This window comes from Rousettus aegyptiacus, unplaced genomic scaffold, assembly GCF_014176215.1.
Source record: "Rousettus aegyptiacus isolate mRouAeg1 unplaced genomic scaffold, mRouAeg1.p scaffold_m13_p_9, whole genome shotgun sequence".
Taxonomy (NCBI): domain Eukaryota; kingdom Metazoa; phylum Chordata; class Mammalia; order Chiroptera; family Pteropodidae; genus Rousettus; species Rousettus aegyptiacus.
In genome coordinates, this window is record NW_023416312.1 from 7,554,489 (window position 1) to 7,568,334 (window position 13,846).

Genomic DNA, 13,846 nt, shown 5'->3' on the forward strand with positions numbered 1-13,846 from the left:
TAAATTGCCAGATGTAAAACTGCAAGAAAAGATGATCGAACAATATTTTGTGTTAAGTGGTTGAATTAGAAGTTTTTTACCTTCTAATTTTTAATCCCTGATTTCTAAAAATCCTCAAATTTCCTATAAGGCGATTACAGTACTTGGATGAGTAGAAATTTTCTAAAAATATCATTTATTCAATAAACTATCTCCAAAGTTCAATAAAAATTGCAACTATTCACAAATTAAAAAATTGTTTTATTAGAAATGTACTAAAATCTCTCTTCTACAAAAACTCTTAACTTTCAATGAATAAATTAGCAGCTTTTTTAGAACTTGATAAACTTCTTCTAAAACAAGGGCCAATTTTCTGCTCCCTGGCTAGTTAAGATAGTTTTTCTCATTATGAAAGAAATGGGTGGGGGCGAGGTTGGGGAAGTGTTGGGTGGGAACCACCACACACAACACGTGACAATAAAAAAATTAAGTGTTATTTCCATTATTTTGCTAGTTCGTATAGCACAGACTCATTCATACATTCTACAATAAACAGAAGGGCAACATCAAATGAAATTAAGTTCCTTTGCATTTATTCCATGTACAATTTTAAAATATACTGCACATGACTGCTTTGGAAAAAAAAAACAGGTACCAAACATACTTAGCAGTGTGAAGTTTTGGAATGAATATTAAATGCTATACTTTTGTGTTAATTACACAAAGCTGTTGCCCTTAGGGACTGGCTCTCTCAGGGAATATTTTTGTCTTTTATCAGTGTTCTCCATGCAACTTGGCTAATAACTAGAATCACCTGAAGAGCTTTGTAAATTTCAGATTCTTGGGTCTTGACCCTTCTTCCTCATATACTTTAACTTCCTGTTTTCACCCCCAATCACCTGTTCCCTTTCCTAGTAATAATACACTAAGATAATCTCTCATCGAAAATTGCATTCACTTACCTGTTCTGCATCAAATACCACAGTTTGTTTACTCTGAAGCTCAGCCAAAGACATATCTATTCTCCTAAAATAATAAAGGAATATTACGATTAAATAATTATATTATACATTGATACCTTGATTCCATTACTACAGGATGGAATTTTCAATAAAGCTGGCGTGTCTTAGAGGAAGCAAAAGAAACTTGCCACCAGGTGTGGTTTTTCGTCTATGTGGCAGTCTCCCAAGAGATACATACCCTGTGAACAACGTCATAGTGATGCCTTAGTATTTCTCAAATCACTAGTCTGTGTAACCTTAAACTTAGCTCTGGTGATCTACTGCATTCTAACACTGATTCAACTCAGCTTACAAGACAGGGTATGCCACCTGCTCAGACAGGTGCTGGTAGCAGAAGACACATGTTTTCATCCGGCTGTCCTCAGAACAGCCATTTCTGACCACATGAAGCAAGCAACTCATGATTTCAATGGCTTGACAACTGTCTCTCATTCTTCCAGTGATAACTTCAGTGGGCCATTACTATAGACAGCGCAGAATCGGTCAGGTAGGTAAACAGTGTCGGAGTCCTGCACATTTAAACAATGTTAGTCAATGGCTTCGATATAACCTATTTCATGAAAGTGCACAGGCCCAGTACCTGCTGGGGTTTGGTCTTGTTTTTGGTAGGAAATGCAGTCCTAGAGTCTAAAGCCAGCCCAGGAGGCAGCACCTTCCCACATCTGTTCTGAGGCTCATTCCCATGAGTTAAATGGGCGTACAGTAATGAAGCATTCATTACCTGTGAATTTCTGGATCGGAATTCAATTTAATTTCATTTACATCTGCAGCTTCTGTATCCTGCAGGTTTGAGAAACGCTCATGTAGAGTAATGTGAGGTGATGGAAAATAATTTGCTGAAAAAAAGAAACAAATAGTTTTATCTCAGTGTAATACTGATTCCACTTAAAAGATTATACATAAGCACAGAAAGAAGAGATTATTTAAAGAACATTTGATCTCTTTTCTCTTGAAAATATGTAGGACAAGCCCAAGCAATAGTAAAACACCTGACTTATAAACCCAAGGATTCTGTTTCTATTTGACAGGCCTGCTTACTTGTCGGGGAAAAAGGTAGCGGCTCTCTCAAAGTGAGGACCTTCTTCAGGAGAAGACCTTCCTATCCCTGGTAAGTAAAGATAGTACAGAGCTCTCTAGCTCACCTCGAGTAAGGGATAACTCCAAAAACAACCATGAAACATTAAAACGATTCTGAACAAATGCTAAATGTCATGTTTGCATATCACAGGCCTCCTAATACCATTTAACTTTAACTGAAGTGCATGAAGACATTCTGAAATCGGCTATGCTACAGGCTTTTGACAGGATAGAGAGAAAGATAATACACTTGACCCATCAGAATGCTACTTAAGCAATTTTTTCCCCTAACCTGCTGTTGCTGTTCTGAGACGATTTAAATTTCTCTGCAATACCAGCTCCCTTTCCTCCAAGAATCATACTTCCTTTGGGTAAGAGGGGCTGGAACTGAGAAGGTGAACTGTCTCAGACAAACTTCATGCTTTAAAATAAACATGTGCCTTAGTTTGAGGGATGCGGAGAAAATAACTTATTTTTGAAATATGTTTTTTGAAGGTAAAAGATTAATGCGATTATCTAGTAAGATATATAAAATAAAAATTTCGAAATTGCGAAGTCTCGTTTATAACACCCACACTTGCCTTATTTACAAAGCATCAGTGAGGAAATTCAGTTACGGTCGACATAACTGAATTTTCCAATTAATGGAAATTGGCCAGAAGTCAAAACAAAACAACTCAATGCAAATACTTAAAGTATTTACTCTATTATGCCAAAGCATGCCAAATTAAACTGGAATCTTTTATTGCTTGCTTAGCATTGCCCTCCTGGCACAAAGTCCCCATAATGCCCTCGGGGACTTTAAGAATATCACCAAATGACCTAAATTTCCAGATTTCTTGAGTGCCTTAAGTTTCGTCCATATCTGGTTTTCGTTGTTTCTTCCTTCCCTGTTCAGTTATCCGTTATTGTTTATTGCTGCTCCCAAGATGCTTGTCTTTTGCAACAGCCAACCTCTCCCTCTGTTACTTTTGTTATTGGAACTGTATATGAAGAATAACTAAGCCTAGGCATCGTGGCTGCCTCAAGTCTACTATTCTTTAAAATAATTTTTAAAAAAGAACTAGGCTTGAATTAATACCTGCTACTCTCTTCCACAGATTTCCTAATTAATGATCTAACCTGTAATGAAATATTAATTACTATTACAATATTACGGATATTTTTACCTATTATCTTGTGAAAAGTCAGTACATTATTTTTGTGTTATCCCTAATGTATGTGTAAAATATACCAACCTTTAATTTGATGGATTATAGTTATGATTTCCTGAGCAAATTCTCTTGTAGGTTTGTTTTCAGTATTCTGAGTTGAGTCAAGATGTTCAAACACTGGATGAAAGTTCTCCCTTTTCCTGCCAACAGCAACCAAATCATGTGACATCTGTCTCTCTGTGTTGCTAGAAGCAACCCTAGAATAATTTGTAAATGTTTAACTAAATTTGAAACTATTTTACTGAGAAAAGAACTTAAAGATTAATCAAGATAGCTATAAAACTAAAAAGATGTTCATCTTTTCTTATAATTAAGGTACTAAATTGTATGCCATAAAACATGTACAATAATGAGTAGGAGAAAAATAGCTTTAGATGCGTGGTTTTGAGTTCTCCTTTTCAAATCAGAGGTCATTAAATATTTGCCACTTTAATAATAAGATCCTCAAAATCCTAAGTGCAACCATTTTTACTTCAAAATATACAGCAAGGCATTAAATATACTCTACCATATGCAAAAAATTAATCAATTAGATTTTCTACTCTCAAATGTCCATAAAATTGTAAATCTAGCAGGCTTATACTGTCTTGAAATACTATCACACTTAAAAAGCTGACATCAAACATAATACCTTGTCTGACTTAAGAAAAATCCTTATACCTCTGTATCAGTAATGAAAAGCTTTGAATAGTATTTTGAAACCAAATTCTGCTGAGATTAATTTAATCATTTAGAAAATCTCACTAAACTCTCAGAAAATAGTCTTAGTTGTTAGCAAAGTTATGATCATTAGAACCAATTATAATGTTTATCCTTTATGAAATACTATCATTTATTATATAACCCCGACTATCTTACCACTTTAACGCTTTCTGAATCTTTATAATTTTCATTAAAAGTTCTCCTAACCTTTAGATACCATTATAAAGCCACAATTATGACATATAGCTAACGGATATTGTGAGCTTCCCACATACCAAACACAAGGGCTTAGAGCTTAGAGCATTATCTCATTTAATCTTTACAGTAGCCATACTAGGGAAAGTGTCATGACACTTAGACAATGAATGTCTTGGTTATTTTGCTTTATGTCCTTCATATGAACATAATCCTTCCAAGTGCCATAATGGGGAACTATACCTTATTCCAAGAATACCGTTCTTGCTTAAAACTACTCTTTAAGTTGTTTGTCGGGAGGTAGTTTATGTGTCATAGATGAAAATGTCTCATTATTTTATATTTATACCTCATTTTGGACTCAAAATGGCACTAACCAAGTTACACCAACCTTACTCCTCTGCACTTAACTCTAAATAGCTTTTCTTTTAGCTTTTGCCAAAAATCAAGTTCACCATCCAAAGAAATGAGATTAACCACTGCTACGGATCTTCATGAGTATGTTACAGGCTCTGAAGATACATCCAAAAGAAAAGCCTGAAATATGTTTTAAATAACAGCAGCACCACTGGAAAAAAAAAATGATATAACATAAACCAATCAGGAAGATACATTTTGGGGTGTGGGTGTATGCATGCACAGATATACTTATTTATTTAAGTTACCTAATGACCATATATCCAAACCTGCTCCAGGATTATGAGGGGCTTACAGATATCCTTTAACTAAAAAATGTAACTCCTCTAACAAGATGGTTTTAAGTGCTTAATTTTAACTTATCAGAGGAAAGGCTTCCACCTGACTTTCCATGCTCCCTGCTCCCTCAAACCAGTCAAAACAACCCCCTGCCAAGGCAAAAACATGAAAAAGTGACTATGCAGCAGGCTGATTCCACTGCTGTGGAGTCCTGGTTCATTAGAAAGACTCTCATGAGAAGGCTCATTTCCCTTCTTTCCTCCTAATTTGCTCCAAGCTTCCCACTGTGTATCTGATAACTAGCTAACATACATGTAGTGATAAACTCTAGAAGCTAGAATGGCCCTGTAATAATCTCCACTAACAAAGAACTACGAACGCTGTTTACAGAGGTTTAATGGTACAGAGTCTGTGCCATACCAAAAACAAAACAAAAAACCGTAGCTTTAAAAAACATTTTACAGGAGAAAAACAAGACGTTTAAAATGAATCACAAAAGAAAATGTCACATTATTTAAACTATAAAAATAGTCCATCCATGAGGAGAAATTAGTTGATAACGTTTTTTATTGCAGTCTCAAGTTTCTCCCAAGAGGAAACCTGCTGATAAAGGCTTCCAGTTTTTCACCAAAGACTTATTAAAATTTATTTCTAATTTATTATTACTGGAATAACATCCCCACTCTATGCCCAACCCTCAAGGTTCATAGGAGTGCTGTGGTATACACTGAAACTATAATTAATGCCTCAAATTTCAGTGTTTAAACTTATTATCATTTAAAAAATTTATCCTAGTTACCCCACTGCAAGATTTTCAATTTAAAACACTAAAATAACGATTTGAGAAACTATACATAAAAATAGTATAACCTGAATTTTAGTCTTTTAAAAACAATTATACTTTTGCTATGTGAAAAACCCGAGAAAGCAAAATGTTCTAAGTATTTAACATTTGTCAATGTAATCACATGTTAGTTCAAATTTTCCTTTTTACTATATCCTAAGACATCATTGATCAAATTAACAATTTCAGGAAATACCCCCAACACAAGTAGTTAAGCTGAAATGACCAAATGTTCTCATTTGAGATACATTTTAGACAGTTAAAAAATTAAAATATAGCCAAACACCTATATTCTAATACTGGTCTGATTAAAACTTCCAGATTTCTCTATTCCCTCCTTCAACCCCTCACCATTTTTTTTTACTCTGTTTACGGGTATTTCCCCTGGTGTTGGGTGCTGTGCATAATAACAAGGAAAACATAAAAAGCTACATTAAACCTTAATTTCCTCTTGTACACAGCTAAAATCCATCAAATAAATAAATAAACTGACTGCATGGCAAAGCAACAGTAAGGAAAAAAATCAACGACCAAAACCAATAGATAATCCCCTGGCCTCGGGAAGCTTATTATATAGATAACAAAATCCGTACAACACAAAGGTTTTCCTTTCTCGGTTTTCTTCCAAACATAACGAACATTTTGTACAGCATCCTACAGTTCATAAAGACTCTCTCAATTATAATTTGTTCATGTCTTCCTAAGAACACTTTTAGAATTTGTGGAGTAGAGGGGAAAAGGTTAGGGAGACTGCTACTCCCTTCATTCAGCACCTCTTTACTTGTTTCTTGAGAGTCCCCCAACTGGCCTTGCCCACCCCAACACCCTTCCAAGTCTCCTCTGGCAGTCAGAACCGAGCCACCTGCTCTCTCCTATTAGCTAATCCTGTCAAATCAGGCTGCCAGTGTGGCAGTCTTAAATTCACAGACTCCTGTATCCCTATTCTCTTTTACCAACACCTTGGAATTACAGAGTTCAAAGTTCCTGTGAGTCATTTCTGTCTTTGTTAACCTAGAAACATAAAATATCTTTCATCTCATCATTACATGCCTAAAACACACCACAACCTTTGAAGCCTAGCTCACCCGTCAACTCATGAAAGAAACCTTCCCTGAACGCCCCAGCTTGAGCTCAACGGAGTCACACACCACTTCACGCATCCCTCACTGTGCCATGGTATGACCAACAGTGCCATTCTGTCTATAAGACCAGAGGAGGAGAAACCCAATCTTATGGCCACCTATAGTCCAAGGGCACCCTAACAGGCTGTCTCACATAGGGTGGGTCCTCAAAAAATACCGGCTGAATGAATAAATGGAAAATGACTTGGACAATTTGAAATGTGAATTTCAGCTAAAAAGATAACATACTTCAAAATTCTCATTGAGGCCAATTTGTTTAACTTTCTTGGCTTCTTATTTTAAACTTTTTACTTAATTTAGAGCAATTTAAAATTTAAAGATTTCTTTTTTTATAATATAGAATCTCAAATATATAACAAAAGTTCAGGGAATCCTATGATGAGCCTGTCAACCCAGCTTCAAGTTATCACCCCATGGCCAATCGAAGCAGACTCAAGAGCCAGGAGGAATCGCAGGTTTATTTGGGCCCAAAAAGGCATGGCCAGGTGACCTGCCCAATGTCACAGAGCTGCTCAGTGGCCCGCCAAAAGACAAAAACCTATGCACCCCAACCTCAAACAGAATGTTCACCTTCTTATACTAGGGCCCCCAAGAGATACTAAGAGAAGCTAGGGTGGAAAACAGGACTATAAAGAAACCTTCTCTCAATTAATTTTTGATTAAAAAATGTATATGAGAATTATTTTAGGAGAAAAAAAAGCCTTACTTTTTTGTGATACATAACAGTGAGGTAGCAGGTTTGTATATGACAAAAAATATCTCCACCCACAGCTTGTCTTGCCTCCAGCTGAACAGTGCCCATCATAGGTAAACTTGTGTAATTAGGTTCCCTTCCTTCAGTCCTCGCTATGGTTTTTACATTGTTCTCTCACCTATACCACACACACCCCTTTCCTCAGAACATAAGGGCTCCGATGTCTTCTGGGGCCCATCGCCCACCTCATCCCCTTTCATAAAAGGTAAAGATCTGATGGGGGTGGGGAGGCGCTTTTTGTATCTCTTGAGTGGAAAATAAAAGGATTAAATGCAATTGTGGCCAATACACTTTGCTAGCCAACCTTCCCAGCCTGGATGCCCAGTACCAGCACCTGGGGAGGTCAGAGGAGCCTCGGGTCCATCTGCACCAGCTTATTCTTCTCCAGAGAGTGGCACCCTGGCTCCTCCCTCTCACTTTCTTCCTAGCCTGACCAAGGTTCAAGCTCTCACTTACTGTGCCCGGCGTTAACCAAAACTCCCTTTATCTGCCCCAAGACTCCCAGATATATACAACAGTTAGTGTTTGGGGTTCATAAAAACCTTAGCAAACACACATACACAAAAACCCTTAGCACAAATTTTCACATTGTGACTCCCTAACTTACATTCTGAAATGTATGACTCATATGTAACCTGTACCTCTGATAATGCAGTTTCTGATAAAGCGGACCACTAGAATATGATCTTCATTAACAGAAGTATTAGCTACGCCATAAACATTCAAGCAAGCGGCTACTGCTGCTCTATATACAAACTGGAACCTTAAAAAATCACTAGGTGATAACCATGTTTTCAACTACATATATATTGATACTTGACCAAAGCTAAGAAAGTAAACAAATGCACAAAATGAACCATCTTAGTCTTTCCAAAAAAGTGGATAAACTCTCTAGATTTTAACCAATAATTAAACTTCTCTCCACTCTAGGATCATTTTAATCTTTTCAAGCAGAGTAAAATTTAATTTATGTTAATAGCTGAGAACATGACTCTATTGAGGGCATTTAACTACTTTTGTTTTATGCATAGTATATGCATAGTCCATCAGTCCATACATAATTCAATCCAACCCCACAAAACTCTTCCACAACTTATTCATCAGTAATCGCAATAAGAAATATTTTGTTGTCTGTGATGCTTCATCATATGGAAAAGATGCCTATGTTATTAAGTTATTTATTATTCAGGTTTTTGAACAGGAAGGATTTGCAATGGAAGCTCTTTATTACATAAGCCATCCTACAGATCCCCGTCAGGGAATTCAAACATGTGCTGACAGGCCCCACTGACAGGGCATAAAACTTCACAGAATTATAGTTTATAAACTCAAATAAAAGATACAGTAGCCTCAATTTTAGGAAGCTCACTTTTGTGACACATGATGCTCAAGCTTCTATTTCTCAATATCGAATTATAAAATTAACTGTGTTCGGTATCTTTAAAATAAAATCCTTCAAAATTGGTATTTATTTCTAGTGCTCTTTAAAACTGCTGCAGCCAATTTATTAACTCTCCTTTAAGTATAAAACATTTCATTATTAAATGGGGGTATCATCACTTTTAGAAAAGAATTTAAGATTTTTTTCAATTTAATTGTGTGCAATTTTACCTCAAAACAAAAAAAAAAAAAACAAAAATTATATACTGAAGTATTTAAAGGGGAATGCACTGATACCTGCAATTCATTTTGACATGCATCAAAAAAATAAGATGGAGTGCCAGACGAATAGATGGGTAGATATGTGATTACAAAAGTAAAATAAAATGTTAATTGTAGACTCTAGGTGGTGGGTATATAGGTGTTCACCGTACATTTCTTTCAACTTTTCTGTGTATTTGGACATTTCCATGATATGTTGGAAAGAAAAAAAGCTGAACATCCCTGAACTTGATGCTTACAGCAGCCTTTGTGCTCTTAAGATTTAGAACGAGAAGGAAATAGCACAAAATGATTTAAGTATATGAAATAGGACACAAAATTAACACAGTATTATGACAACCATGTAAAAGGATTACGGGTTATTTTCCCACCTCTTTGTTCAACTTTCTGTAATATAATCATAATTGTAAATGTTTTCAGTGCACGTATAAATATACATATGTATATTTCAAAATATTTTTTCAAATACAACAAATGTAAAATGTCTAACCAATGTACTGTATACCTGAAACTAATAAAAAAATATATATACAGGGACTGCCATACCTAATTTTAAGGAACAAAATATATTTTGTTTAAAAAAAAAAAAAAAGGACATGGGTTCACCTCTCTCTGTCCTAACCTTGTACTTTGTTTTCTCTTGTTTTTGTCAACTGTGAACACAAATGCACTAAATCAACATGGTCTATCGCTTTTTTAATTCACATACTGGTAATGCAACAAGGTATTTCAGACTTAACTGAAAGAGGCAACTGCAGTGCAGTGCCTTATTATCCTCAGAATTCAGAAAGAGAGGTGATATTCATCATGGAAGAAACCTGCAAACCACTTTAGGAGAATATAACCAATTACAACAGTAGTCCATTTTTTAAAGAATCATTAAGAGCTAAATTAAATGTCTTATAAATAGGCCTCTTTCTAGACTCTAGCCTAATTTCCTCTACCTAAGAGAATCTAGTCAGTTGAGCACAAGTCATTTTGAGATGGTGGCAAGAACCATGTTAAGTCACCAGCTTCCTTGACTCATAAGGGGACACATGGATTTGAGACCCAGACACTCTGACTTAGATAAGTTACTTCATGTCTCAGGGCCTCATTCTCCTGCTCTATAAAATTGGGGACTGCTAAGGTCCCTTCTAGGTCAAAAATCCCCTGAAAGAGGCAACAGGGAAATCAACATTTATAAAAACATTAACAAAACAGGCTCCGAGAAAGGGAGCAAGAAATAGGTTCCTTGTACTCCACCCTGCCTATCCCTGGACACAGAAAATCTGGCAGTATAAAAACACTCATATTCATGAAGAGGAACAACTCCATAGAATGATCTGCCCCCATCAAGCACCTTCAGATGTGACGTGGAAACAAATGGACATGAGATCACCCCGGGTTACCAATCATGGGATTCGTCCTCATTACAGGGCTTTTTTGAAAAGCATCAAGGCCATCCCTCCCCTCTCAATGGACGCTAAACACATGATTAATTCCATTCTCAAAGCTTCAAATAAAGGTGGCAGAAAGTTATTAAATATCATTAAGAAAAAACAAAATAATACCTGGCTGTATTTTCTGTTTTCTGCACATCTATTTTAATTGTAAGTGATTTCTTTTTAAGAATGGTAGGTGAAGGCTTCTCATCGGGAAGTTTACTTTCATCATGTTGGTTACTGGGAGAGTTGCTCTCTCTTCTGTCATCCCTTTTCCTTATTTTGTTCTTCCATTTGTCATTATAGGGTCTCAAATCAGCATCATTTTTATTTGAATGAGTATAGGCAGTGCAGTTTTTCAGAGATGGTTTAAAAGGTTCTTTGCCTTGCCCACTTTCAGTCTCTCTCCCTCTTCCAGCATTAAAGCAACTGGACTCTCTATTTACAGAGCCTTTTAGAGAACTGTATTTTCTATCTTCCTCTGTAGAATACTTCTGAGTTCTTCCATCAGAAAAGCCCTGGTCCTCATCTGAGGTCTTATGACGTTTGTGGCGATAGTCATTGGATACCCCCCTGGTTGCTGAACTGGTCTCCGAGGTTTCCCTCTGGAAGTGTCGGTGAGCTTGGGGTGAAAGATTCCGCTGATCTTTCTTCTCTTGGTAAGGCACAAGAGAATGCCTGGACTTCCACTGCGGATTTCTGGCAGAATCTCTGTTTTCATACCTCTCCACGTCTGTAGATCTTTCCGATGTGTGTCCGTAGTTTCTAAAATAACGATCCTCAGGATACCTGTGTTGACATAAAGCAGTTTTACAGTTGCACTAAAGAGAAGGTGAGAATTTATGTGTGGGATATTGGGTAGCATGGCTTTAAATGTGGAATTCAGTGGCAAGTTAACCTATAACCCCTCGAGCAAACTCAGAGGCCCTAGATAGTTAAAAAGGGAATATCATTTTTTTGTGTCAGTATTATAGCGATCAATATGAATTACTCTAAAAATAAATACTTCACTATTACCAATAAACCATGACTGTATTACAATGCCTTTTATCTTTTTAGACCAAAGCTTTGCAAGGTGGTTATCTTCCACTTCAAAGCAAACACACTTTCCACTTGGGGCTTTATACCAAACGACCCAGGTTTAATGTTTTCCTATACCTGTTCTGAAAAGAGCTCCTTGGCTCAAAATCTTCAGAGCCTCTTCTAAGTGACCGAGAATATGGTTCATCTTGTATCTTCTGGTGCCTCATTTCATCTTCGTGCCACTTTCCTTCGAATCTAGAAGAATCTGCTACTGACCTCTGAGGTGTTTTCCCTCCTTTTTCACTTCCTCTAACTCTCTGGTCACCGGGAATATACCTTCCTTGCACTTGCTGGGAATAATAACTGCTCTGGTGCTCTTTGTAGGCTGCACCTTCTGAATATTGGGGCGCATACTGAGAGCCTCTGTTATCATCCCCTCTTCCTGATAAATATACTTGGCGAGGCTTAGAAGTATAAAAATCATCTGAGTTTCTTCTTATGTTTGGGGAAGGTGATCTAGGCTCATAAGATCGGTAGTGTGCATTTCCACGAAAAGGAATCCTTGCTTTACTCTGTCCATGTTTGTCACTGTCCGCTCTCCAAGCAATGGGTCTTTTCGGATCCTTCCTATGGTCATAGTCATAACGCTCATGAGAACGTCTTTGCCTGTAGTATTCAGAATTTCTAGGTATTGGTGATAAAGACCTATGTAAACAAACACAGAACAGTTTAGTTCATTTAAAGACAATATAAGTTTGTCTTAACATGACTTGCCTAAATAAAATATCTGCTCTTCCACTCAAATTAAATCCATCAAATTGCTTTATCTGTATTCTAAATTGTCCACATAAGGGTCTGATTACGCTTAGTGCCCAATCCAACAAGCATACTCTTTCCATCTGAAATAATATATCCCATGTGCATATCGAAATGGGCTGAGCACATCTGTCCTGTTGGAGGAGGACCAGCTTAGGTACACAGCAGGATCCATTTTGGAAGACTGCTGACAATAAAATTCTGGCAAAAGGGCCGGTTGGCAAGAGCTTACATCAGGTTCTATGGCCAGCTAAGAAACAAGTAGGAGAAGGGATAGACTCGTGCAAATAAATGTATAGGAGTGTCTCTGGCAAACTGAACGTAACCTCTGAAATTAAATTAGATTCTAAGAGTTTATGAAGCCACAATAAACTTTAACTCGGACCCAAAACTGACTCCACAGTTTTTCCAATTGTCTATTCTCTCTACTAAAACGATATTGAGGAGCAAAAAAAAAAAAAAAAAAAAAAAAAAAAAAAAATACATACTTAAACGGTGTGTGGAGGTGGGGAAAGAAGAGAGTCTTAAGACTCAAATCTCATGCTTAGTTCCTCCATAAATACTAACATAGATAAGTTGCTTTTCTCCCTCGGACCTATTCCCTTACATACAAAATGAAAGATGTGCTGTTGAAACGGCTTGTAACTTCGGTGGGTGTGTGCTTTAACGCTGCTATAATGCTCTCCGGGGACAGCGCATCCTTTCTAAAACTACCTTCTCCAATACCTTAGCACTGCCAACACCGAGCCTTTCATCTCCACTGAGGAGGGTGGCTTCTGTATCCAGAGAAACCAGTCAGAGTTGCCTAGAGTCCAGGATAAGAGAGACAAGAGCCACTATCTGGAACACACGGAAGTTCAATTTTGCACCTGGGACACTTCCTCCCATCCCACCTGTCCAATCTACCCAACTCCTCCCTGAGGGTTTAATATCTTCTAACTAAAGAGGTGGCTAGCCTTGCAGCTTTTGTTATCACCCCCTCTTTAAGAAGCTGCCACAGAGTTGGAGCAACCATGAGTAAAACTCTTTCTGTTTGGTGAGCTGTCTGTGTCCCCCGTACAAGAAAGGAGACAGACTTGGCGTCCTCACGTAAATACTGGGATTTATATACTGGGCTCAGCAACATCTCCCTCTGGAATCACCGAGCTAGATGTACTGGCAAGTGCATTATTTAGCTGAGGTAGAAGCTTTGGCATCCAGCTGGCTGCACCTCATCACAGGAAGAAGTAACTGGAGCCTTTGAGGACTTCCTGGAAGATTTCATCTCCTCCACCATTAAGTAGAAAAGCTGTCAGC

General features: G+C 37.3%; 1 protein-coding gene across 7 annotated transcripts in view; it reads right to left on the minus strand.

Annotated features, from left to right (window-relative positions):
• BCLAF3 (BCLAF1 and THRAP3 family member 3) overlaps positions 1-13,846 on the minus strand; it is a 53,192-nt gene that overhangs the window by 24,307 nt on the left and 15,039 nt on the right. For 6 of the 7 annotated variants that reach the window (XM_036226687.1, XM_036226681.1, XM_036226683.1 and 3 more), the window contains exons 3-7: positions 11,870-12,439; positions 10,841-11,500; positions 3,317-3,489; positions 1,723-1,837; positions 942-1,005 (exon numbers count right to left, since the gene is read on the minus strand). In XM_036226687.1, coding sequence (XP_036082580.1) covers positions 942-1,005; positions 1,723-1,837; positions 3,317-3,489; positions 10,841-11,500; positions 11,870-12,439 — 1,582 coding nt within the window. The remainder of the gene's footprint in view (positions 1-941; positions 1,006-1,722; positions 1,838-3,316; positions 3,490-10,840; positions 11,501-11,869; positions 12,440-13,846) is intronic. The other variant, XM_036226686.1, reaches the window with a different exon arrangement.